At 37.1% G+C, this 27,368-nt stretch overlaps 1 protein-coding gene and 1 long non-coding RNA gene across 2 annotated transcripts in view; one reads left to right on the top strand and one right to left on the bottom strand.

Annotated features, from left to right (window-relative positions):
- The window catches only part of LOC110469653 (sodium channel protein type 2 subunit alpha-like), a 69,348-nt gene that overhangs the window by 6,132 nt on the left and 35,848 nt on the right, over positions 1-27,368 (top strand). Inside the window, exons 3-8 of the mRNA XM_077785026.1 lie at positions 19,121-19,441; positions 21,271-21,391; positions 22,574-22,661; positions 23,498-23,626; positions 24,260-24,351; positions 25,206-25,439. Coding sequence (XP_077641152.1) covers positions 19,169-19,441; positions 21,271-21,391; positions 22,574-22,661; positions 23,498-23,626; positions 24,260-24,351; positions 25,206-25,439 — 937 coding nt within the window. The 5' untranslated portion in view covers positions 19,121-19,168. The remainder of the gene's footprint in view (positions 1-19,120; positions 19,442-21,270; positions 21,392-22,573; positions 22,662-23,497; positions 23,627-24,259; positions 24,352-25,205; positions 25,440-27,368) is intronic.
- LOC144246699 (uncharacterized) overlaps positions 1,341-27,368 on the bottom strand; it is an 88,205-nt gene continuing 62,177 nt past the window's right edge. The window contains exon 2 of the long non-coding RNA XR_013340369.1: positions 1,341-1,495. This is a non-coding gene — a long non-coding RNA (uncharacterized LOC144246699). The remainder of the gene's footprint in view (positions 1,496-27,368) is intronic.

The raw sequence follows: 27,368 nt of genomic DNA, 5'->3' as shown, positions 1-27,368 counted from the left end.
TCTGCATGTTGTTATCTCTTTCAGTTTAATATTAAATTTCAAATACATGCAGAAATCTAAAGGATTTCATTTGTAGTCACCGAAATCAGGTGTGTTCCTGTACTAAGTTACAGCCCCCAAGATGCACCAAAGATTTATGAACATTAGAACAAAGGAATCGATGCAGACAATGTGCCCAGGCCACAGCAGGAGGCCTTCAGGAATAGGAAGCACCGATTGTGAGAAGTGCTGGAAAGCGGCGGTAGACTGGCGTTTTACCTGAAGGACCAAGCATTTTAACTTAAACTTAGTTGCAGCTGGTGATCTGCAAGGGGTTTAAATACACATTGTGAAAACGATGATCTATGGCATTTTAACTTAAACTTAGTTGCAGCTGGTGATCTGCAAGGGGTTTAAATACACATTGCTTAGTGCTCTTCAGGTGCTGATGTCCCCCATAAAATCTGCACAAATTATCGTCTGTTGTCCACATCCAGAAGCAAGGGGGACATACTCTCTAAACAAGAACGTAACTCCTCTGAGACATCTCACTGAGTAATGTATCACATAAAACACCTCTCACTAAGCTGCAAACTAGCTAGTTTTTCATTGCAGGTTTCCAAGAGAGATTCAGAAGGCATTAGACTTAGTCATCAGTAGAAAAAAACACACATAAATGCTTGTAAAAGCTCATAAGGCAAATTGTATTATGTTACCACCTTGAATTACAGCCAAGGACACCACGACTTCCTCTCGGAAACCCGTTTAGCATTGGACGTGAATGGATAGCAGAGGGAAGTGTGGCTTTGCGCTTACTGGAACGGACCCACGCGCGACACGGGAAGGGCAGGAGCGGGGGCCGTGGCCGCCCCTCGCTCTCCATCGTCCCGGCCCCAGCCCCGCCCCGGCTCCCGCTGCCGGCGCGCCCCGGGGCTGCCGCTGCCCGTCCCCGGCGGCGGAAGGGCCGCGCTGTGACTCCCGCCGGGACTGCAGGTCGGGCGGGAGCCGCGGGACGGCCTCCCGGCGGAAAGGCGCCGCGCCGCCTCCGCGTTTCTGCGCGGCCGGCAGCAGCTCCGCCCGCGGCTCCGCGAGGGGGCGCGGCGGCGGGGCGGGGCGGGCGGGGCTCGCGGCGCGGCGCGGAGCGGGCGGGCGGCGGCTGCCTGGGGCATGGCTGAGGTGAGTGCGCTCCGCGGCAGCGCGGTCCGGACCTGGGGCTGAGCTCCTGGGCTCGCCCTGGAGGTGGGCTGGAGCACTTGAGGTAGGGTAGGGTATTCGATTCGGTCTCTTGTGTTCGCTTTCCTCTTTCCCGTCCCCGCGGTATCGGAACTTTCTCTCTCTTTTTTTTTTTTTTTTTTTTTTCCCGTTATATTTCTTTATGTGTTCATTTACCTGGCGTAAGCATTCGGGGAGCTGTTTTGCCGACAAGTTTCAGGTTCTCCTCCAGCTTGTTAAGTTCTCACCTGAGCGCCCACCAAGCAAAGAAAATCCGTCTCTCACGAGGTCCCACTTGGTGTCTCTGCGGTAACAAAGAAAACATATTCTTCCTAATTTGCTGTGAAAGGTAGTTTGCTGCTTTGTAGGTGGATCAGGGTGAGCTCTAGATGGAGAATTTTCCTCTGTCATCGTGTCCCCTTGGTTGCTAAGCAGTGGTGACCACATCTGTGAAAAGATGGAAGAAGCACAGAGGGGAGAGCAACAGGAAAAGCCAGGAAGAGCAGCAGAATCTCCTCTTGGGCAGCCTTATCTGCTGGATATTCTTCTAGAGAACTAACACCAATGCATTAATCCTTCTTATGTGCCTCTTTCCTTAACTCTAAACTTTTGGCATTCCAGCTTACAGTTCAGGTGCAGCAAAGTTATTTTGTTCAACCAAATTGATTTGTCGTGACTTTTATACAAAGAGAAGTCATTTAGAAAAGTGCACTTTGTGCTTCCCATGGGTGGTACTGCTTCAGCCTCAAAAAAAAAAAAAAGTCTTGATAGGAAAAGAAATGATGGGAACAGTCGTTTCACAGAAGTGTAAGGTGATTTACAAAAAGGAAGCTTTTAGTTGCGACAATTAATTTTAGTACCCTTTCAGATTTTGCTGTTGAGCTTGAGGATTCCAATGTATTTAATGTTTCTTTGTTCACTAAAATATCTCATAGTTCGTGGATTATAATAAAAAAAATTCTAGTCTGAGAGGGGTGCAGAAAGAAAAACTAAGGGGTATATTTAATGTTATTTTTCCCAGTTGAACTAGTTGAGCTTGAGCAAATATGTGCATCTGAGTTACTAACAACAAAAAAAAAACTACCAAAAAAACAGCAATCAACGAAAACCCCAAACCAAAAGAAAACCACCCACCAGCTCCCCCAAAATTAGTGTTCCAGTATGACTTGTTTGCAATTTGATGCAAAGCACCACAGCACTGTTTAAGGTGTGAATTTCCGTATAGAATGAAAGGCACTTCTGACACTGCCATTTTCATGCCAGTTTTATATGCATCTAAACGTTTTTTAGCTTTTAAGTGGACTGAAGATTTACTTTTATTAGAATGGGATCAGTTGCTGTGTTGTCGTCTGCCCAGCACAGCAAACAGGAGGATCCATCCATCCGTCCATCCTGTGCGCTGCTCTGATCTCGCCGGGAGCCGCAGCGGCTGCCAGGCTGCTCCCGGGGGAGAGGGTGTGTCAGGGTGGGAGCATCGCGCACGGCGGTTCGGGATGCTCACACGTGTGGCCGAGATTGGCCAAGGGCCGTGGTGGCCGCTAGCCAGTCCAAGGGCTTTGCTGTCACCCACCACTTCACCCCCACTCCATCTCTGCCCTTTTCTCTGTGTTGGGGATTCAAGAGGATATTTTCATGTAGGCTCTTGGTTTTTTCTTATTTCTTATCTATATTTTCAAATACTGTGGCTTTTAACTGGCCTTCTAAAGGTGTATTTAGCTAAAGTTTATATAAGTGCAGACTTGAAAATACAATTTCTGTGTAAATCGTAGGCATTGATCATTTTATATTATTCCGAAGAGACACAAAAGCAAACATTGCCCTTTCCATATTTAAAATATTATTCAGTGTTTGCAGATGAAATTCAACAGAGAGAAATGGAAATGGGTAAAACAAGTTGTTGATTTTAAAACTGCACACCTTAAAAGAAATACTAAGTACAGATAAATAGTATGAGACATTAACAATTTTCTGGGCTTTTAAACAGATTTGGTTTGCCTAAGGTTTTATTACCAGCAGTGCAATATTGATATTGACATCTTTTGTCTTCAACATTTTATCATAAAACTTGTTTCTCTTATTTGAGGCAAGGATGAAGCTTTGAGGTAATGTTGAAAAACACTTTGTTTTTCTTCATATAAATTAATTTATTGTTAATACATGCTCATTACTAATAAGCGGTGATAGCATGTAGAAGATATTCCATTTTATTCCAGTCCAAAGAAAAATACTGTACCTGGATCTAATCCTTCAAGAATATGTGTCCTCATTAGATTATTTTACAGGGACACTAAGTTGGGTGCCTTCTACAGCATGTTCTTTGGGACTGCACAAGTGCATATAATCCAGAACACATGGAGACAGAACTGGTATAATTTAATCTTCAAAAACATTTTCCTTTCCTGTTGAAATAAATTGTAAACTCAGCCCAGGACAAGGATGTATTTATCAATAATAATCACAGATGTCATGCTCCATAGAGAGGGTTGAGTCATCCTCAGTAATGAGTGATTGCACTGGCTGAAGCAATTGTTTTCAAAGCACACTGTCTGCTACCAGGGAAGATTATCCATTAATTGTCTTGTTCCTCTTGTAAAGGTTTCTGTCACTGTTAACTAGTTGATGTCTAGAATGCAAATCAACTTTCTCAAATTTTTAAGTACAGGTTTCATTTTCCCCTGTGATGTAATGAGTTCTGTATAGTTTTCTTAAAGTTGTGGAAGAAATTCATTCTAGAGGTTTAGCATCAAAGCAGAAGTTTAAAAGAAGAATTAAATTATCTTGGATCATACACAGTTGTTGCATACTAAGTGAAGTCCCTTCCCCCTAACAGAAATTTGAATATATTTTCATATGTGAAAAGATAGATGTAATACAGTTATTTCCATAAAAGTTCTGGCTTGTTTTCTGTGAGGACTGGACTCTCTTTGAAAATCTCGCCATGAAATTCAATTCAACAAGTTAAGTAAGGAAATTCAGCAGCAATGCTCCAGCAAACCTCTTTTGTGCCCTTTTGTGATGTATTTGTGACATATATTAAATTGGAGTCCCCTCTGTATCTAAAGTTTTAATTTATTCTTGGATTCTTACTGTGATGGTGAAACCAGTGATGTGTAGATCTAGGGTGGGGTTTCTTTAGCTTGAAACTACAGTTTCCTCAGAGGAAGCATTTGCAGAATCATTATCCAGTGTTGTCCTGTATGTTTGGCTTAAAATTCTTGTTTGAAATTGCCATGTCTTAGTGGGGCCTGAGTGGCCAAGAGACCTGAAGTGTCCCTCGGTGCCCTTGCAGTGTTGCCTGCTGCTGCACAGGGGCTGGAGGATGGAGCAGCTGCCCGTGTGTGCGTGCAGGGCTGAGCAGTGCTGGCGTCCCTTGGGACTGGTGCTGTGCCCTGGTGCTCGCCAGCGTGCAGAGAGATGATGCCATTTATGCTGCACCCAAAGCAGAACCTGCCTGGCAGGTCATCTCTAGTTTTTTTCTGTCTTGGGTTCTCCCAAGACCCCACCAAGCTCTGGGACAAAACATGCAACCCCTTTGCATTTGATTCCCTGTTTGGCTTTGTGTCTGGACAGCTGTGATTCACTGAACACATTATCCTGGTATGAAAATGAGTAGATAATCAGTGATGATATACTACTGAGGGAAAATAACCTAATACAAGCACAATCTTGACACTTACTTTGATTTAATTTTAAAGTGCATGTAACCTTGCAATGCTTCTAGAGATACTGATTTACCTTGGACAGTGTCATTGATAAGGGGTTCTTTTGTGCCTTAAGTGGATATATGAAGTCCTACTGTGTTCATTGCTAGATTTTCAGGTTTCCTGAATGTATAATATATGTCATAGAATATTTACAACACCCCTGGGAAGTATTTTGCCAAACTATTTTTACTTACATACCAGGGGTTAGGCTTTACAGATCGTGTGAAGGCTGCATCTTTCCCTTCCTCCTGCCTTTGCTTTATTTCTTTTCTTTCCACAATTTCTTTAGTAATTCTTGACTGTTTCACATCTCACCTCCCTCACTATAGCCACCCTTTCCTTCTGATGCACCCTCCCAGCTGCCCCCACCCGCTGCACTGATTTCCCTCCCAGGTGAGACACAGTTGTTCTGTTCTCAGGCTGCATGTGTAGAGAAAATGTTTGATATTTGATCAGACAGCAGCCAGGAAGGAACTTTTTGTTGCTAGTACCCAAATAATTAATGTGATACACTTTTTAACCATCTGGCTTGCTCAGCTAGCATGCAAATTCTCTATAATAATGAAAAATGTGCCTTCTGAGCAGCTGGCCAGCCAGTGAGGAGATGTTTATTTGGAAGGTGTGCCACCTAGTAGGGACCTCTACTTCTTTGTCCTTAATCCATCAGTGGCTTCTCTGGGATCTGCTGTCTGGGAGCTGCACGTTTGCTCAGCATTGAGATTCTAGTTGTTCTACAAGGGGTGTGTTTTTGTGTGCTGGCTCAGCTTTTGTTGTGCTGGCTCCACCCTGATTCTGTCTGGGAACCCTTCTTTTACATTGAAGAGAAAGCATCAAAGGAAATTAAACAAATCAATTATTTGAAAATACGCAGTACCTTCAATGTTTTTAGGATGTATAGCCAGATCAATTGGTACAATAAGAGACAGAAGAAAGCATTTAGAATATATTTATCTACAATTTGTTTCTAAAGGCTTTGCAGCTTTCTGTTGAAAAAAAAACAAACCTTCTGATTCGCTACAAGTTTTTCTGTATTTATTCATCTGGTGCACAGGGTGTTTTAAGGTTTAATGTTTTGAGGCTTTTTCCTTTCTTTTTAGATGGTGGGGGAAAGAGAGGCTCATTATCTGAGAGCTGAATTACTGGAGAGAGTATTTCTAGTATTGGTTGTCTTTCATTACATACAGGCCAAGCAAGGCAAGAGGAAGGGGGGGTTGAACAACTGGCACAGTGAGGTGGTACTTAATGAAGGCACTACTTAGGTAAGCATGTCTATAGCAAGACCAGTGGAGACAAAAGAACTTCATATTTGGAATCACCTCATTTTAAGGTTAACATGAAGGTGACTGCTTTACATGTAAATCCTTCAAAGTCTGAGAAGTGTTTATGACAATTGAGACCTCAGCTTCAGCAATCAGAGGGATCTCATCCCGGAACAGGGCCCCTTACTGGCCAGGAAATACCAATTTTCATGTGGTAGGATTTTTTTCCTTCTGTCACCATCAGAAGACAGTTTCTTTTCTGTTACAGTATTTCTGCTTTGGGACTTGGACTCCAACTTTTGTGTAGAGCAGTCGTGGTACTGAGTTGTGTTGAACTTCTCTTGATCTCCTGGTCTGTCTTAGAGGATATGAGAGAGCAGCTTGCTTGACCTCTCCCTGCAGGCAATCCTGTTAGGTACTGTAGCCTTGGTCAACACAGCCTGGATTTCATCCATAGCCTCCACAAGAGATTTCCAGGCATGTAAATACATGACATAGTGGACTACTGTGTTATATAATTTTGAGTTCTGTGTTGTATACCATTTCTGTTAAGAAAAATATATTAATTAACTTACATTTGGATTCAGATATTTCTTGGAATCTTATTTTTCTGTTTGCAGGTTAAGTGATGTATTTTTAAGGAGTTACTACATGTTTCCCTTGTTAAAAAGATTATACAGGTCTTTATAAAGAGAGCTCTTGACTTATTCTCACATTATTCACTTCATTAATAATATGACCCTCAGCTTTGGTGAAAAAATGTACTTCAAAATTGGAGTGATGCCTTGCATGATTTTAAAAGAATTTATAAGGAAGTAAAGCCAATGAAAATTTCTATTACAATTTTATTTTACAATCTTAGGGATTTAAATCTTATTTATATCCTTCAAGTGATGTATCAATTACCAGTTCTTTTTCTTAGACAAAGACTATCATAGGCAAGAAGAGGTTTAAGATGCTTTAGAGATTAATATTTGATAATATTATGTAGAAGTTTCTGTGGCCTAATAAAGATTATTTTTTAAATTAGATTAGATAAATTGAATGAGAGTCCTTGTGCCTCAAGCATCTAATAGCCATGATCACCTATTTTGTCTTTCTTTCCTTTATTCTCCTTCCATCTCGTCACTGGAGGCATATTTTATTTTCTTATCTTGTTATATCTTTGTCCTTTCACTAAATTCAATCAGAGTTCTGTCCTTTGTCGTGAAAATACTACTTCATGACTGATGACAAAGAATAAAATTACAGCCTTCAGAAAATAATAAATAAGGATGATCATCAAGTTTTCTGTTAAAAATCTGTGCTCAGATTGAGGACAGTGTTCCTCCCATCTTTGGACAAATGTGTCAAATGACAGTAGCTTAGTACTTTGCAAGTAATTTAAGAGGTGTAAATGTGTTTACCAGCAAATCAACTAGCCACAAAATCCTTTCTTATGGCTTTTGCATCACAGTGATGTGTGCTTACGGGTATCTTTTAATGGAGATGGGTGTTGAATTGAAGAAGTCTCCAGTAACTGTTTTTCCAAAAATGGTATTTTAGTGCCATTCCTCAGTTTCTTTCACATTGTGAATTTTCTGGCTCTTTTCTAAAAGTTGTAACGTTAGATTTATAATGGGTGTGTATTCACTTCTAGTTTTAGAAAGTTGCACATGAATTTGCAATTCTCTTTTTTTCTTAAACTCAGAGCTTTGTTTTTGGCTAAGCTAAAAGGAATGATGTACACTTCTGGAAATCTAAGTGATACAAAGGAGTGAGAGGAAAAGAATGCAGACACTGACTAATAGGATATTCCTCTCTCCTGATGAATACTTGATTAAATTATTGATTCCTACTCCATGACTGGGAAGGAAGAAACAGAAGATTTTGAAGCTGCATGTCAACCCACTGACAAAGTACAGTGGCTATGGTGGTCTGGACTGAACCAGCTGTTTTCCTTTTGTCTGAAATGGAAAATAGCAGCATATTATGTAAAAAAAAGAAAATTACTTTTTAAAAACCAACTGCTGCACTTTATATCCTACTCTTTTAATGACTGTTTTCTGTGAATGCCTTGCAATTCTATATTTTATGTTGCACAACCACAATATAATTAATCACTGCAGTTCAGGCAGAGGCTCTCTTGTTATAGGGGACTGTGTACTATGACACATGTATTAAGCAAAGTTGTGTGCCTACAGCAAGGAACAAGATTAGCGTTAGTTTTGGTTGGGTTTTATGAGTTTTTGGGATGGGTGGGGAGAGGGGGAATTTTTTAACTCTGTCCACTATATGCTCATGACTGCTTTTAGTCACCTTTGCTGTAGTTATATTTTCAAACATCTGCCTGGTGCCATACACATCTGGTGCTTTTTTTGTGCAAAGTAAATGATTATCAAATGTCATTTCTGAAAGGATTCCTAATGGCTCTAGGTTTTCTGATGAACAAACACTGATAACTATCACACCATCTTGGGATGTTTCCTGTGCTGATCTTGCAGTAGTAATAAAAGTGGGACTCTTGTCAAGTGCTTCCATGTGTGGGAGGTGGGGCCTTTGCTGGTCAGGAGGGTCTTTAACTCTGCACTGGAGACAGGGACAGGTCTGTCATCAGGGGCACACAGGGACACCTTTTGCCCGTCAGGCTGCTCAAAGCCCCGTCCAGCCTGATGTGTTGAACCACACCAAGGGTCCAGGGGGTTTGTTCAGGAGGGTTATGAATCACTGAGCTCAAGGGAGGTGGTTCCAAGCCAGCAGATGGTTCTGTGACTTCAGAATAAGTATTATTGGCAGACACATTTCTATGCAGTTCTTTTTCTTTTATCAAGTGACACATCCTGATAAGGCAGTGTGAATCTGGCAGGTTTTTTTTTGTATATATAGTCATGCTGCTAATAAAATTATTGCAAGCAATTTGAGTATTTCACAATTTACAAAACCTAGGTCAATAAAACTACCAACTACCTCACCTTATTCTTAATCACTGAATTTTTAAGCATGCTTCAGGAAAATACAGGTGTCTGGCATTCTAACCTGAGGTGAAAAAGAAAAGTTTTTCAATTCTTTATATGTTGTCAGTGACCAGAAGAGGAGATTGAACCAGAACACTACATTTGTCTTTGTCTAAAGATTATAATGAAAAAGGTCATAGAAGTCTGTCCTTTTCTTTCTGATCTTCAAGAATATTTTATACTTAATTGCTGAACATTACTTCTCATTGTACAAGCAGTGAAATCCTTTAAAATGGATTTTCAATCAGGTAAATTTGTTGTAAAATGTATTTCCCTGGCTAGATTCTGGTACTATTAATGGTAATACTTCATTAATAATAGTCAATATTCAGTATTTTTCAATAATCCAATGTGATATAGTGTTTTACTGCTGCCTCTTTTTCATTTTTTTAGCTGGCAATTGGTATCAGCCAGTGCAGTCTTGATTTTGAAACTAAATTTAAATGCAGAGAGTAAACATGTTCAGTGAGGAAAAAAAACAATTATGAAATTAGATTAATGTTTCAGAACTGTTTTCCCTTTTTCATTCAGCAGGTTTTGTTTCCTTTCAGAGGATACTGGCATATCTGTTTATTTGTTCATCATTTCCTCTGCAGGCACAAGAGTAGCAATAACTTGGGGGGTTTGTTTTATAATAGCTTAATCTAATCCAGTTCATTTTTCTTGTCCATAATTTTTGTTTACACAATCTAGAACAGGAGTTATTTTCAAGAGCAGGTAAATATGGAAAGCAACTGAAAATATGAGATGTGTTTCCAGCTGTGCCTCAGTCTCCAGTGGTGCGGGTTTTGTGTGAGGAGGTCTCTGGTTGTATTCTTGCCATCTAGATGTAATGTCAGATACATTTGAATGCAGACCTGTCTCACAGTGTAAAGCCAATAATAAAAGGGAATGAAGGAGGACAAATACTTCAGAAAATGTTAAGACTTTTGGCTTCAAAAGTAGTTTCTCTTTTTTCAAGACGACTACTGCCAAATCTGCCTTGAAGTTCCTTCGTTCTGGTTTATGATCACATGAATGTCTGAAAATGACTGATAAAAACTAAGAGATTGACCATTGTTTATAGCAAAGACTCAGTGCTCATAACAAAAAATTTCCTTTTAAAAATAATTACACCCCTGAACTGAGCAGAGCAGACAGTATAGTAAATCCAGGGCTTATTTGTTTGTGAAAGAGGCCTATGCTTATCAAACTAGTTTCACCCTGACACTTTCTAACACTTTAAATTCAAGTAACTTACTTTCTAGGTTCCTTTCACAATCTCTCTACCACTTGTCTTTCACTTGTGATAGGAAGCAATTCTGTTTTAAACTAGTTCTGATTGTTAGAACATCCAGAACTGAACTGAATAATTGGCATTGAACTCTTATTTCAGTTTTACAGGCTTATTCTGCTTCTATGGCTTTTTTAATGGATGTCATTAGTAAACATTTTTTTTCTGATACATACAAAAATTCAGTAATATACTGGAAGGAGCAAAATCTTTTTTGAACCTAACAGGTGGACCTTTTCAAGAACATCCTACCTTACATCTCTGTATTGATGCATGCTGATGCTATTTTCCACTTTCAGTGTGTTTGCAGGAAGCCCTAGAATGGATGTGGGAATTTTGCCCCCATATTGCTATAAACTGAGCCAGGTTTTATCAATCATCCCAGCCTGTAAGCCTGTATCCATTTGCAGAACAGTAGCCGAGTCTTTCTAGGAAATTAGACCAGCACAGAAAGTAGACTCAGATTACACTGATGAGACCATTAAATGAGATACAGGGAGCCTGTCTGGCCAGAAAGAGGAAGAGAAAGAGGTCTGGCTGTGCTCCTTGCTTTGTGTCTTTTGCATTCTGCAGCCAGTTTTCACATTCTGTATGTTTACTTTGGTGGGAGAGTTGCTTTCTTCCACCTGCCCCCACCATTCTTTTTTCCTGTGTTTTCTTATTTGCCAAAAGGGGAAAAAAGAAGAAAAAAAATTTGATGGAGAAGACCTGACATAAGTGGTGTTTGCAGGCTAAAAAGCTCATGACAAAGCACTAACAAAGCACATTGGCTTTCAAAAGTCTTCCATATTAACTGTCTGTTCAGTTATGTTCTCCGACCATTTTACAGAGGTCTTTATTTTCTCTGTTAAAGATCAAAGTGGAATAAAATTACTGTTTTAAAACAGTTGTTAGGAACATTTAATAAAATTCCATCACATTTATTAGGTCATAATACCAATGTTACCCATAACAGCAAATAAACTTAAAGATTGCTTCAGAATTTTAGCAGTTTTCAGTCAATGAAAAAAAAAAAATTCTTTTATTGGTAGATATGTTCTTTTCTGCTATGCTCTAAATTATAATTAGCTTCTGGTCGATAAAAAACAGACTGTGTACATTTTATGGATTCAAGAACGTTTTTACTGTTTCAAATCTAGTCAAACATAGGTTTCTGTTCTGTAGTATGTTACTCAATTGTATATTTTTAGTTTATTACTATTCAAGAGGACTTGTCTAATATATAAAAAAATCTTCAGGTTATTAAACTTTGATTTGATTTCATTCAATTTAAATTCCTAATTCACTTCTGTTGTTCGGGGGGGGAAATTTTTTGGGAGCTGTACTGGTTTTACATCATTTATCACTGTTGCTTTGCAGTGGTGCCTTGTGTTCAACATCCCTTGAACATACTTGTACTTCCTGTAGATTATATAAGGTAACCTTTGCCTCCTTTTGTTCTGGTTTTGGAACTATCTGCCTTGAGAAGGTGCCTATAAGTTATTATGAATTCAACACCAAAACTTTTATTAGAATTTTGCCCTTTTTTCCCCTCTAGCTGCAGTTGATACAAACTATTCATTTCTACTTCAGACACAATATACACATTCCTTGTGTGGAAAAATCAAACAGAATGTCTTCTTCTAACTTTCAGGAAATTGGTGATAAATCAGAGTAATACTGCATTATTGAAAGTTATTTCTGTATTCCAGTATTGGTACAGCCATAGGGATCTCAATACATTGACTTTAATCTGATAGAGGGAAGGCACCCAAGATAATTTTAATTTAAAATAAATTTTACAGTGAAGTTTTCAGAATTAGAACAAAACTCAACCATTTCACAGTCTAATGTAAAAATTTTATAACAAGGGGTTCACCTGCATAAGTTGGAATAAATCACTTGGAGGTGGTATCATGTACAAACTTTGAGTGATTTACTTGAAGCATTCTGATAAATGAGGCTTGACACGTGTCAGAGTAATGAAAAAGCCCATGTACACGGATGCATGCAGTTTCTTTACTGTGCACAATGGTGATGTACTTTGCAATATACTTGCATTTAATTTATTTAGTACTGTATTAATAATTAATTAATACAAACTTACAAGGCCTGAGCAAGTTGTGCAGCACTTCTGATTTGCTGCTGAGGCAGTCTCTCTGGGGAGTAAATGAACTTTCAGGGAATATATTTTAATGGTTCAGCACTGGATTCCCTGGGAAAATTCTAGCACCTAGCCATAAAAGAATGAAAGCGGCTCTCAGTTTCTTTCCAGAACTACATTTTTGGGAATCTGACTGTTACATCCTAAGGAGTTCAAATAGCTATAATATGTTTAAGTGTTGTACTCTGTTTTGTAACTAACAATTATTGGGTAATAAGGACTCTGTGTGAAGAAAAGAAACTTATCCTTGGTAGTAGTTGCCCTTCATCCATGCTCTCTTTCAGCTAAGGAATGCAAGGAAAATAAACACTGCAGAAGTACCATGATTATTTTAAAATATGTGTAGAGAATATAGTTTCATAGCTTAATCTCTAAGCAGCTATGTTATGTTACTATATAGTATCCACTGAGAAGTTTTTTTTTTCTGTTTATCTTTTTGTCATCACAAGGCAGACCCCCAGCCAGATGATAATTAGCATTGACTCCGTGATTCACAGAAGGCTGCTCAATCTATCTTTATTAGGAAACCCATTGCTTTTATAGACAGTTACAGTACATGTGCACTTGATCGGTCCTTTAATTAAAACACCATCACCTTTGGCCAGTTAGGAAACCACCAAGGTAGACAAATCTCCATAACACATTCCACATGTTCACAATAAGGTGCAGCAAGTGAAGATAAGAATGGTTTCTCATTCTTTTTGCTGATCTTCTCACAGCCTTTTTCAGGTGATGCCTGGGAAAGTTGTGTGTTTCTCTCTGTGGCCAGAGAGCTGCTGCCACATCTTTTAAGAATCAAAACAAGGAGTAAGGTACATGTTTATTTCAGTCCAGATATAGACGTAATTAAAAGTTTTTATGGTTGTTTTTGCTATGAATTTATACAGAAAGATTATCCAAACTTATAAATATGAAGGTCATAATGTAATTAACTTGATATTATCATCTTTGGCATAATAAAAAAAGTGTTTTGGAGCAAAGGCCATAAAAAATGTCTTTTGGAGCAAAGGCACTAAACACACATTCTCAGGGCTTTGTGAAGGAAACTATGTAAAGTCTTATTTTGTTATGAATTTGTTAAATGACACATAAAAAACAGTAGAAAATTAAAGAAGTAATCTGGAGAAATGAGGAGGGAAAAACCCTATACATTGATAATGAAATCTTGAAAGACTGAACACCAGGATTTACAACAACAAATCTGCCCCATATTATTAACATAAGAACAAAAAATGCAAAGATAAGTTTCAGTGACTGATATATTTTATGTGACTCATAGAAAAGGTTCACTGAATTTATGTCACCAGATGAAAATTCTGAGAGAAGAATTTTTACTATAAATATGGGAAAATAAGAAGCACTGATGGGCTACTGAAGTGAAATAATAGACTTAGTTTTGTAACTAAGGAGCAAATTTGTAGGAACAGGTCTGATATAAACTTGACTTTAGACTGAAAGAGGAGTTAACAGGCTGAGGAAGCTTTAAATTAGGCTTATTATGCAGAGTGGGTTACAAAACTTATTTGGACCTAGCAAGAAGCAGGGTCTTGATGTTTTGAGCAGTGTTCCTCTGGCCTGGAAAAATGTCCAAGTAGTCATGCAGATAACAGAAATATCATCGTATGTGCACATCACATTTGTGGCAATGTACTGTGTTTTTCACAGTTCTTCCGTGCCTTGCCAATAGTAAAATCTCTCACAGTTTTTTATTCGCTGTATTGCCTCTGCTCCAAGGTGGCTGCTTGATACATGGGGATTGAATTGATTGTTTGTGAGGACTGAGTTTCCTAGATATGCACCCAATTTTCTGACATAAAGGAAAGGCAAACTGATCTGCCTCTAAGTGGTTGCAGATTCTAAAAATGAGCTTATATTAGAGAATTCTTCTTTTTTAAGATGAGCTGTAGCATCCTCTGTATTTTAAGCATTTTTCATCCCTACAATATTTTTGTATGTCTTCTCTGTATTACTATAAGTTCACAAATTGAAATCAGAGGCTATTGAATTGAAAATACTTCATTTAGAATACCTTTGGAGGTAATACAGGTCATGTAAGGCAATTTTCATATAAGGAGTAGAATCCATTAAAATGAAAAGAAATGCATTTTTTCCATAAGCATTTATTTTGGATTTTAAAATTATTTTCATGGACAAGCTATAGAAAATGAAATTACTTACAGACAAAAAAATGGCATGGTAAAATATTTTCTTTAAAAATTCAGCTGTCCCACTTAGTGCTATTGCATTAGCACAATCTTTTGTTGAGAAGTATCAGGGGTGAAATATAGCGTAGGTCTAATCTATTCAGTCTCAAAGCAATAAATAATTCAGAAACCTTTTAGTTCTTACTGATGTTTAGGACCAGATGCTTTCTAGATTAAACTACTGTCCTAAGAATTTTCTGGGTTTGTCTTATAGCCTCCTGCTTGTTTTGCAAACAGTCACAGAATTATGACATTGAAATAGCAGTAATAAACCTGTTTCATCTTCTGTAGAAAATGAAGGCTGCATCACTGCTCAATAACAATATATATTAGTTAATAAAGTAAGTCTTAATTTATATAGTGGAATTAAATACCCATGGGGAAAAAAGCACCTTTTTGTTTATATATTCAGAAATGCGCAAAAAAGAGCCTAGCAAAAAAAGAAAAAAATCTGTACATTTGATTCATGACTCATCAGATTTGATCACTTGTCTAAATGAAATTCACTGAACATCTACCTGTCTTATTTTTAATGCAATTTCATACATGTGAGGCTTTGATGTTTTTTGAGGTGTAGTAATTTCAGTAGTATGGCTTCTTTAGTACACTAAAAGCTTTATTCAAGTTACTCAAGTAACATTATGAAATGTACCATAGCAGAGAGAACATTGGAAACATTCATCATTATATTGTAGAATATGTAGTAGGAAGAGCAGATGTTTTATTCCTACTTTTGAAAAATGTTAAGATAAAAATACTATGTTAAGGAAACACATTTTGTAAGTACTAAGGCTTTGTTGCTGACTGGTTTGGTTTTAAGCTTGACCATTATTTTTGCAAATATTAAAAGTAATATAGAAACAAAAGTTTTTTATTTATTGATATATATATATATATATATATATATATGGAAACAATAAACACTATCTATTCATGATTTTTTTTGACAGCCAGGTGGACTCAAACTTAAAACCCCTAACTTAATATAAATGACCCTGATGCTTTTCTTTGTATACGTATTAAAAATATTTTTCAAAAAATTATTCTTGCTCATTCAACCATACTCCATAAGAGTATATTTATGTTACCATTAGTATCAGGTTGTTAACTGGCTCGCTCATGCCCAGGAGTTTCCTCCTAGTGTTGTGCTACTACAGAGTCTGGTTTGTAGCAGTTTTCTGTATTTTTTCATTTCTAATTTGAATTTTCTGTCCTGCTTGATCGATAGGGTATCCAATCAGGTTAACATGCACAACGTAGCCATGAAAGATCAGAGGCCTATTTATTAACAGTAAGCTGAGAAAATGGGGATTTATGTGCTGGGTTTTGTTTTTACTGATGGTGATTTTTTAATGTTGGGCTTTCAAAAGGACCTTTGTGGGATTTTTTGGATGGAAGGGTGACAGTTTCTTCAGGATTCACATTAAATATGGTTTTCTAGTTTGATTGTTATCTTAGTTCATAATACAAATGCTGTCAAAATTGGAGGAAAGAGACACATTTAAGTAATTAAACCAACCTATCCTGCTTTATCTTTTTTTTGTTTTTCTTTTTAAATTCAATTTCTTTCAAGGATAAAGTGATTTTCATGAGATAACAGTATAAGCAGCATCACTTTCTTCCACCGTGTTACAACACGTATTTGCAGTACTTTAAAACAGTCATGAAAAGGAAACAGTCACTGAACTGAAACTCAAGAAGTATTTAATAGATGTGGGGGTTTTTTTTCCCTGCATGGGCTGTGATTAGGCTGCTGGAATAAGGCATTCATAGAAGATATTTGTCATGTAGTGGAAAATAACTTTTTTTTGTTTTAACACTGAAAATTGTGCTGCAGATGCTGGCTGTGGTGTCTCTAGAGAGAAATGCCGGAGTTCATCTCAGCCCTACGGGTACCACTTCAGCCTTGCTGAATAAACCAGGGTAATGTGAACAAGCAGAAAGATTGGTTTTCGTTCTGATCACAACTGCAGTAACTCAGAAAAACTGCCATAAGGCTGTAGTGGCATTTGGTAAAATGAACAGTCATGAACTTTTAGTTTTACGCATTATAGACCTTTAAATTTAGACAAAATGCATGGACAGACATGACAGTGACATTTTCAAGTACATGTTTGATTTGAGTAGTTTCTGTGGGCATCACATTCTTCACTTTGCAAGTCTATATGCCTAACTTTGACTAAAAACCTATTTTTAAAGTTTTGTTGAGTCTTTATTAACTAGTGAGAGCATATTCTAAAAGACTAGCCGAATATTATGGTATATATTTGCATTTTCATCCAGTATCTCCCTTTTTTTTTTGTTTATTTGGTTTTGTTTGATTAGTTTTTGTTGTTCCCATGCTTGTTTCCGAAGACAATAATTGAAACACAAGGTTTCCTAAATATTTCTTAGACTGCCAAGTGTACTCCTAATTGTTTATAGGCATGGTAGACTGGTCATGATGTGTAGCTGTGCTGAAAAGCTTGTATTTTATTTAGCCTGTAAAGAGCAACACTCCCATTTCAGGGCAGCACAGTATATACAGCTCCTGTTTTATTTGGTTATAAGATAAAAGTTGGTCTGATAGCTGTAAATCTTACTTTTTTGTCTGTTCAGACTCTAAAAGACTTTGTGCAACCATCTAACTATTTTAGATAATAACTAAGTGGATGTGGACTATTTAAATTGGCATTAACTTTTTGCATCATTCACAAAAATTTTATTACAAGTGCTGTCCTCAGAATCTGTTACAATACATGTAGTAGGTATATAAAAAGTAGTAGGTGTATAAAAAGTCGTTCCTATATGTTACATATGTTACAGATTTTTTTTTAGGAAAACATAACTATTTAATACTGCTACCACCTTGGTGTAGGAGAAAACCCCTACAAATAAGAACTTTCCTTGAATATGTATAGACTCAACTGCTTGCACTAAGGAAATTATTTTTTTTATTTTTCAGCTTACAAATGAAGAAGCAGATAATATCTGCCTCTCCATTTTATAAAAAAAAAAAAAACAAAAAAAAAAACAAAACCCAGAATTGTAAGCTAAATAAATTACCTAAAGGTACCATGTAATATTTGTGTTACCTTAGCTCTTAAGTAAAAATGAAGTTAAAGGAAAGAAATCCTGGTGTTGTTCCTTAGAAGACAGATCTTTCTCCCTTTTTGGTGGTGAAGGTTTTCTGAGTATTTAGAGGCACATGTGTCATTCAGCTTCTGAAGGAAAAGTTCCTTTTGAGACACAGTTGGTTGTCAGTCCAAGTATGACTGGTCAGAACTTCAGGTTCACTGGTCCTAAGGATTTTAGAACTATTTGCCCCAAAAGGCTAGACAAAAATCAGATCTTGCATTTGAAAATGGTGAATAATCGCTTTAAGATGAACAGCTGAGATTAGCCATTTTTATATAAATAAGGAAAGACGTGACATTCTCAGGCTTTCTTTTCCAGACAAAAAAACTGTCTGTGTTTTCTTAAAGTGCTTAGCAGGTGACATGAAAAATGTCCAATTTCTACAATTATTTATTAGGAAATTTCTCACCTCTTTAGTAGTCAGTCGTCAGTGTAAAGAGCCCCCCACCTTTTTGTGTCTATTGTGGTATTTGCCAAAGACTTATGCTGTGCTTTTTGTATAAATCTAAAACACTTCATCCATCATAACTTTTTTAATTACAGAGATAGTGCCATCAAAGTTACAGCTGGAAATCAGGTAGATATGAACCAGAAAGCCTAAAAGGGAAAGACTAGACTTCAGGCCAGTTGCTTTCTGCCTGTAAATATGGCTTTATATATACCATGTGTTTGTGTAGTACCTAATGGGATCACATAAACATTAGTTTGGCAGTCATAGTATAAGCCACCAGATGGAGCAATGTTGCCATAAGAAATTTAGAGTAATAAAAATAGCATGTTTTTTCTTTCTGCTTTTATAATATCAATGCAAGGTGTTTTAAGGTGATGTGCCAAAAATATATAGATCTGTATGGTAGAGGTTGTGATCATTGACTGTAATATTTAGCTATGCTGAAAAACTTTTTACTTTTTCACAATAAAGTAACTTAGTATTAGGCTAGGGAAAGTTAGAATGTTTTTTCTTTTTTGTTGTGAGGTATTAATCTGAGGCGACAAACTGAGAAAATTTGTTCTCTTTTTTCTTTCATTATTTTTTCTTTGCTTCTTAACTTCTCTTTGCCATGAGTAGCTAATTTTCTATAAAGTGTCTGGCTGTTAACTGAAATATTTCTTGCTACAGGGCTTTATAAAGAGAAAAGAGGCAGAGTGTGACTATGCCAAAAGCTGATATTTGGGGATTTTGTTGGTGGTATGACCTTCTGTTTCTTCTTTTTTTTTTCCTGCATGTCCTCCTAGGATCTTACACAAGAGCCTAAAAGCATTTAAAATTTGCAGAATGAAAAGATGGCGCAGGCAATGCTGGTACCACCAGGACCTGACAGCTTCTTCTATTTCACTGAAGAATCTCTTGCAGCTATTGAAAAACGTATTGCTGATGAAAAATTTAATTCTGACCAAGATGAGCCTACAGATGATACTGGTCATGAAGCAAATCACCCAGAGCCAAATAATGACTTAGAGGCAGGAAAGACACTGCCATTTATTTATGGTGATATTCCTCCAGGAATGGTGTCTGAACCCCTGGAGGACCTGGACCCATATTACATCAATAAAAAAGTGAGTGGTTTGTGTTAAGAATGTAATTAGAGCACTCCTCTTTTACTATAGCCTGATAAATGCTCTGCTGGGGAGTTGGTCAGAAGCACTGGTGGAAAGTATTATGCAGTAGGTACTATCATGTTAGTTATTTTGATTTCACTATGAAGTTACAGTTGCAACTGTAACTTTTGCTAAAGTTGCCTTAAAAAGAAAAAAAAAGGGAAAAAAAGCATTTTTCTTTTAATGTCTCATGTTATGGTATTTTAATGAATGGATTTTGTATGAAATGTCCTGTAATCTCTTCAGATCTGATTTAATGCTGAACCATTTGAAAGCTTTCCATGTCTGGCTGCTCTCTGGGTTTTGTAAGAGACATGATACCTGAGATCTAGTTCATTACAGACGTTCTTAGATAAAATGCTTGCTCAGTCATATGAGAGAACAATCACTGTCAAACATTCCTGAAAATATCATAAAAATGTTAGGTTTACAAAATTTAAAAAAAAAGAAAAAAAGTGTAAACCAATCTTTGTGTTTCAATATTAGGGTCTATGTTATAGCCCGATATAGACCTGAAGACAAAATCTAAATTTATATATACTGATTCAGTTTCATTTATAGAAATACTGATAAAAAAAGAAGAAAAGAGCAAGGTGTTTACTTTGGCAAGTACACATGAAGGAAAGTTATTTTTATATATGCATGTGAAGTGAAATGATGTCAAGAAAGAAAACATCATTTATAGAAATACTGATAAAAACATTTATAGAAATACTGATAAAAAAGGAAGAAAAGAGCAAAGTGTTTACTTTGGCAAGTATACATGAAGGAAAGTTATTTTTATATATGCATGTGAAGTGAAATGATGTCAAGAAAGAAAACAAAACTGAGTTTACATTAAAAAGGCAGTACAAAATAAGCAGCAAGTGGTTATTTTATTGTGAAATCAATAAAATGTCTGTTGAATTAAAACCAGAGAACAGGTTTTTGAAATTAAGTACTGAATAATCAACAAAATAGTATCTTGCAAGATAAGAATTTTATCAAAGAGCTCTATTATATCTGTAATAAGCAATCTAATTAGTGTTTTTTCTAGTATAAAATGTTGAATACTAATAATCAGATGCAGATTTTTTGGTTATTTTAGTTTTTGTTCTGTTGACTTCTCAAACATTATTGACAAATTATCTATTTATTTTATAGTAAAATGTCATTAGAAAACAGAAATATTAAGTGTTATAGCCTGCTTATTTGCAGATATTAGATTTTGGGAGAATAACCATTAAATGTAGATTTAATTAAAATTTCATTCTATTATATTTTCATCGTGTCTCCTATTTAAAATCAAAAATGGTTATGTTGATGGTACTAGTGACAGCTGCACAAACAATAAAGGCAGTAAAGCCAAGGATTTTAAAAGCCAAGGATGTCTCACCCCAAAAGCAGTTTTAACATGCTGAAATGGTTAAATAGTTCCTTGTAAGGTCCCAAAAGTGGTTACTTAGGTGCTTTGTTTTGCATTGCCGACTTTGTTCTGAAATGCAAGTAAAAGAGCTGCATTAAATTTAAATGTAAAAAGTCACATTTTAATTATAGTTTTAATGTAATAACTTAATTGTAGAAAATCAGAAATGCAGATTTTAAGAGCACAGAGACAAAGAATGCATGGTGTAGCATTGTTGTTGCTCATATGAAAATTTAGAATCTGTTATTTCCTTCTGCAGTCCTACTGAAAATAAATTTGGCTATTTAGATATGTGTGTAAGCAGCCTGTATTATGGCAAGGTTGCTAAAATGTATCCTTAATTTCCTAACCCCACTACCCCAATTTTGTCTATGTTTTAAAGACTTTTATAGTACTGGATAAAGCGAAGACAATCCACAGGTTCAGTGCCACACCTGCCTTGTACCTTTTATCTCCTTTCAATTTCACTAGAAGACTAGCTATTAAGATTTTGGTTCATTCATATCCTTTTCAAGTGGTTTGTTAAAATTGTTACTGATTAATATTACTAATGTTAACACTAGGATTTTTTATTTAGTGTTTGAAGCATTCCTGCCTTTAATTCTTTCAAAATCAATCGGAGCTAAGATTAGTCACTTAACCTGCTGATGAATTTCAGAAGAAAAGTCAGAGTTCCCTAAGGTGCAGTATTGAACCCAACCCTGTCTAAAATCCATATGGATCATCTGGATGAAGGGAGTGAGTGTACCCTTGGAGGGCAGGAAGGCCCCGCAGAGGCACCTGGCCAGGCTGGATCGATGGGCCAGACCAGGGGCATGAGGTTCAACATGACCAACTGCTGGGTCCTACAAACTGGCCACAACAGCCCCATGCAGTGCTACAGGCTGGGGGCAGAGTGCTGGAAAGTGGCCAGGGGGAAAGGGCTTGGGGGTGATGGTAGACAGCAGCTGAACAAGAACCAGTGTGTGCCCAGGTGGCCAAGAAATCCAATGGCATCCTGGCCTGTATCAGGAATAGCGTGGCCAACAAGGCCAGGACAATGGCTGTCCCCCTGTACTCAGCACTGGTGAGGCCACACCTCGAGTGCCGTGTCCAGTTCTGGGCCCCTCAGTTCAGAAAGGACATTGAGATGCTGGAGCAGGTCCAGAGAGGGGCAGTGAAGCTGGTGAAGGGAGTGGAGAGCGAGTCCTGTGAGGAGCAGCTGAGGGAAGGAGGGTGTAACCAGGTCGGGGGCAGGCTCTTCTCCCAGGCAACCAGTGACTGGACAAGAGGAAATGGCCTCAAGCTGTACCAGGGGAAGTTCGGGTTGGACATCAGGAGGAATTTCTTCACAAAAAAGTTTGTCAAGCACTGGAATGGACTTCCCAGGGAAGTGGTAGTGTCAGTATTCAGGAGGTGTACGGGAAATGGCTGGATATGGCATGTGGTGCCATGGTCTAGTTGACAAGTGAAGAGTCAAAAGTTGGATTTGGTGACCTCAGCAGTCTTTTCAAACCTAAATGATTTTGTGATAGGTGTATAACCATCATTCTTGTGAAATGTCTTTGCATTACTTATGACATTGCTAGTGATAGTAAACTGATTTGTATTGTACATGTTGTCAGTGTTCTGTGTCCTGGTCAGTTCCTTGTATTTTGTGTTATTCGGCTTTTAAAAGGGATACGTTCCTTAACTATGGTCAACATTGTTCAACAAGGTCATTATGCTCACTATTTTGGCAAATTGTGTGTTGATGACATGGAGTAATCTTCCAGAATGGGCGAAGAATGTAGAGTAAGTATACTCAAATAGGCTAATAATAGTTAAAATGTTTTAATAATGAAAAGAAAATTAAGAGCTACACCATGCAGTTTTACTTACTTCTGTAATACCAATATTCTCCTTTTTCCTGCTTGGAGTTTGATTGTAGCTGCAACCCAAAGCAGCAGAGTCCTGCAAGCTCTGCAAAGGAAAGAAGCTGTGAAATTGTCAAACTTTGTCTCTGAACAAAATACATTTCCTCAGAATGTTCATACAAGCAATGTTTTCATAAATACTTCCTGTTCTTTATAATTAAAAGAAGAAATGAAAGAAATTGGTCATTGCACCCAAAACTATTAGTTTTCAGTGTGGGAGATGCTTTCTATAGCACATCTGAAACACCTTCATTTTGTGCAGCAAAATCTAATTATGGGACACACCCACTCTTTAAAGAAAGTACATCTGCTGAGGATTCTTGTTTGTCATTCATAGGTCTGCCTGGTCAACCATCAAGTACCTTCAGTACATAGATTTTACTTACCCATGGACTTTATTTTTGATGTGGCAACCATGCTCAAGTGTTATTTGAACAAATTTTTTTTGTTATTCATGATTATCATCATTAGTGATGAAATTAAAAAATCTTATATGCTAGAAACTACAAAAATATTTTTTCAAACAAAATTAAAAAGTATAATCCTACTGTCTCACAAAAGAATGGTGGAAAAACAGTCATACTTTATGAGAGTTTATAACTGCTGTTCAGTGCACATACTAATTACTGGGTTTGAGTTATTTTCCTGTATGCTCATGATGTATCACTGAACAACACAACAGTCTTTTACTTTTGCTTGAATGTTTTTTCATAGGTACACTTTCACTGGAATTTATACTTTTGAATTTCTAGTAAAAGTCTTTGCAAGAGGCTTCTGTATAAATGATTTTACGTGCCTTCGTGACCCCTGGAACTGGCTTGATTTTGTTGTAATTTGCTTTGCGTAAGTATATATTTTTTTAAGTAAAATAACAATATTTTTTAACCTGTAATAGTTTGTTTGGCTTATATTAGTTCATATGTAATTAATTGTAGCTAAATTGTGCTTCAGATTTTTACACTAGAATATTTTACACTAATGTAGCACATAGCAGGATTGGTGGACTATTCCACAGTACAGAAGATACCACTAACAATCAATTTAAAAAAGGATTTTAAAAACAAAAGGAGGTCTTTTAGGCTTCATTTTAAATTTGCAGTTAAGGCTGAATTTCTTAGGGAAAACTTAATTGAAACAGGAAAATATGAATGCAAGACTTTGATTTTAACTTACTCCTTAAAAAAAAAAAACCCAAAACAAAAACCCCAGGATTTCTGGATTTCAGGTCCAGGTAAGTATTATAAACTCTGCTTCAATTCTGAATAACTGTGATTTAATCCTACAGGTATATAACAGAATTTGTAAACCTAGGCAATCTTTCAGCTCTTCGAACTTTCAGAGTATTGAGAGCTTTGAAAACTATTTCTGTAATTCCAGGTAAGAAGTAACTGTGTAAAATAGTAGACACTCCACATCACCTCTGTTTAATTTTGTGTGTGCTGTCATTGTGTTTGTGTGTGGAATCCCTCACTACAGATATGTGACAGAGTTTGTGGACCTGGGCAATGTCTCAGCGTTGAGAACATTCAGAGTTCTCCGAGTTTTGAAAACAATATCAGTCATTCCAGGTGAGAGCGAGGTTAAACACTGAGGCTGACTGAAACTGCACAGAAGCTGAACTCATGTTTTTAAAAGAAACATCCAGGTTTTTGTCCTAATTTCAATTTCATTTCCTTTTCTAATTCTCAAGAACAGTCAGCCTCAGAGTTTAATAGTCAATTGCATGAAGAACTCATTTGCATAGCCTGTATAGTCCTCCAATTACTGATGTCAAATTTTCTCTCCCACATTAAGGATCAAAATCAAGTCTTTTTAATGCGAATGTTGCATATACATATTTATGAAAGGCATTTGGGATGGAAAATTTTAGAGTTTTGTAGAAGTTGAATTTCTGACAAAGGAATAAGATAATATTGAGTGGCATGGGGATTGCATGATGTAGTTATTAGCTTATGATGCCTATCTTCACCAAACCCCACCTCCAACAAAAGATGATGCATTAGAATGCAGGCGTTAAAATTATTACTGAAATAAAATTGTGGTCTCTTTTTGTTTGCTGTTATAGAACCAAATGTTCTGTATTGTAATAGAATACTGGCAAAGGTTTGGAGCAAGAGGCATCAAAAAGAAAATAAAATAAACTATTTTCTTTATATGTACTGTACATGTATAGAGAGCATGAATTGAAAGCTCTTGATTTGAAGAGCAGTGCTTTGGAATGTATGCCAATCATTCCCATTCATAATTTCAAATTATTTTTCAGGAATGATGAAACTTATTGGTAGCTTTTCCTTTGGAAAATGCGTTAAGACTGTTGTTTTGAAGCTGTGCATGGTATTTAGTAGTGTGTTGGAGACATTTAGATTGCATTTTAGCTTAGTTAAATATTTAATATTATAATAAAAATCTACTCTCTTTGCAGGCCTGAAGACTATTGTAGGAGCCCTGATTCAGTCTGTGAAGAAGCTCTCGGATGTGATGATCCTGACTGTGTTTTGTCTGAGTGTATTTGCACTGATAGGGCTGCAGCTGTTCATGGGCAACCTGAGGAATAAATGCCTGTTCTGGCCAACAGAAAATACAACAGCTTTTGAAAAGCTGATTCCATACTTTAATGGTACAGAATTTAACTGGGCAGCATACATTAATGAAGAAAGTAAGAAATACTTTGTATTCTATGTATGTTGTAACTAAACTTCCTTGAATATAATTTCAGAATTTCCCATGCTCAAACTTTTATTAGTCACCTCTTGTCTTTCCAGAGTACACTCCTGAGGTGAGTCAGGCTCCATCTTCATGACAGTCTTTCATGTTATGCTTGTAGGTAGAGTGAAGATCTGTGCACATCCCTTCCTCCCCACCTGCTCCCTCCCTAGTCTTCTCAAGGTCTCACAAAACCAATTCTTTTATGCTCTTTTTATATCTTTAGGGTATAAAAAAGACAAAGAAGCACTAGATAAGTATGAGAGCCTAGTTAAGAGATGCCTTTTTTTATTTGGTAGAGGTAACAAACCAGTTGTTTTCACTGATACACAACTCCCCAGGAAGGCTGAGATTCTAGTAGGAAAAGAGATGGTATTCAGCTTTAGGATGTGTTGCTTGGGACTGAAAAATACGTTTTTATCCAGATATTTTCCAGCAGGCTTAATATCTGTAGACTGAAGAGGTAACATCCAGGCTGGTTCAGAAACATGCAGATGCTTATGTTTTATATTTCTGTCCGTTTAAGTGATAGCATCAATAACATTATAATCACAATGAACTGTGAGATGTAATATAATAACTTCTCTAATTACCAAAAATCAGTTTCCCTGTGTGGGTTTGTACTAGATGTGGATTTACAGGGCATTGCTTAGTGATTAATTGTAAAAGTAGTGTATTTAAATAAAAAGAAATTTATAGGATAATGGATGCTAGCTATTCTCCCCAGTGACTCTCACAAAAAGTAAAGGGAAATACTGTTATAGGTTGAGTTTTGATAAACCAGATTTTTCTCCCATTTTTAACATCGGGCATTAAAGTTTTCTGCTATTTTCTGCATTTTTGGGTTATCTTTCTATAGTTCTGAATTGTTTCAATTCTGTGACTGTGCTTATGTTTTCCGGGAAGTCTAATTTTAGCTAATTTGCCTAAGAAGGGATGGAGTGAAAATGGAGTGGTGATAGTGCTTTTTGGCAGTTTTGGCTGATAGTTTGAAGATGCTACAGAACATTTGTGAATTCTCACTTCAGATACAGGTTATACAGTACATAGATTCTCCATTTCCAGTTTGCACTAGGTGGCAATCTAAAAGGAATAAAATTTTCCAGAATATCAGTAGCTTTCTGTGCTAAATGTTTTGTCTTTGCTGGGCATCACAGAGTGCTGATGCCGGCAAGGCTGTTTGGTCTCGTTGTGTTTGTATTCCTCCTTTCTCTTATATCTATTCTTAATCATTTGTATAATGCAGTGTCAGCTGCATTATAAGTATTGGTTTTGAATTGTAGATTCAAAACTATATTCATCACTATATTTAAATGTTCAGTTTAGAATCCTCCGATGTTCAAATATTATTCATCATCCTATATTCATGTATTATGAGCTGTTTCTGACTATTTAAGTACAGTAGGTTTTTTACCCTCTGAAAGCCAAAACCTTTGTCAGCTTGAAAGCAGCTGAGAATGACAGCAGGTTGATTCAGTTGAGTGTTTTCCCAGATTTCTGTCTCTTTTTCCAGATCTCAGTGCCTGGCTATCCTCATGGTGAAAAGTATCTCCTTATATCTAATCAGAACTTCTCTTGTTTGTAATTATGCCCATTGTCTATCATTCTGCTGTGCACAATTGAGAAGAACCTGCCTCTGGGTATGGTCTGAGGAGGGCAGAGCTGAGGGGGGCAGTCACTTCCCCTCCTGTTCCTGCAGCCCTGGAGGCTGTTGCCCTTCTTGGGTGTCAGGGCACCCTGCTGACTCAGCCTCTCCTGGCTCTCTGTCCAGCAAAATTCGCAGTGCATTTTCTCCAGTACTGTTGGCAGCCAGTCACTTCCCAGCCTGTATCACTGCAAGGGGCTCTTCCCTCCCAGACACGCAGCTGCACTTGTCTTTGCT

This window comes from Lonchura striata, chromosome 8, assembly GCF_046129695.1.
Source record: "Lonchura striata isolate bLonStr1 chromosome 8, bLonStr1.mat, whole genome shotgun sequence".
Classification (NCBI taxonomy): Eukaryota; Metazoa; Chordata; class Aves; order Passeriformes; family Estrildidae; genus Lonchura; species Lonchura striata.
This window is presented reverse-complemented; position numbering and strand designations above follow the sequence as displayed.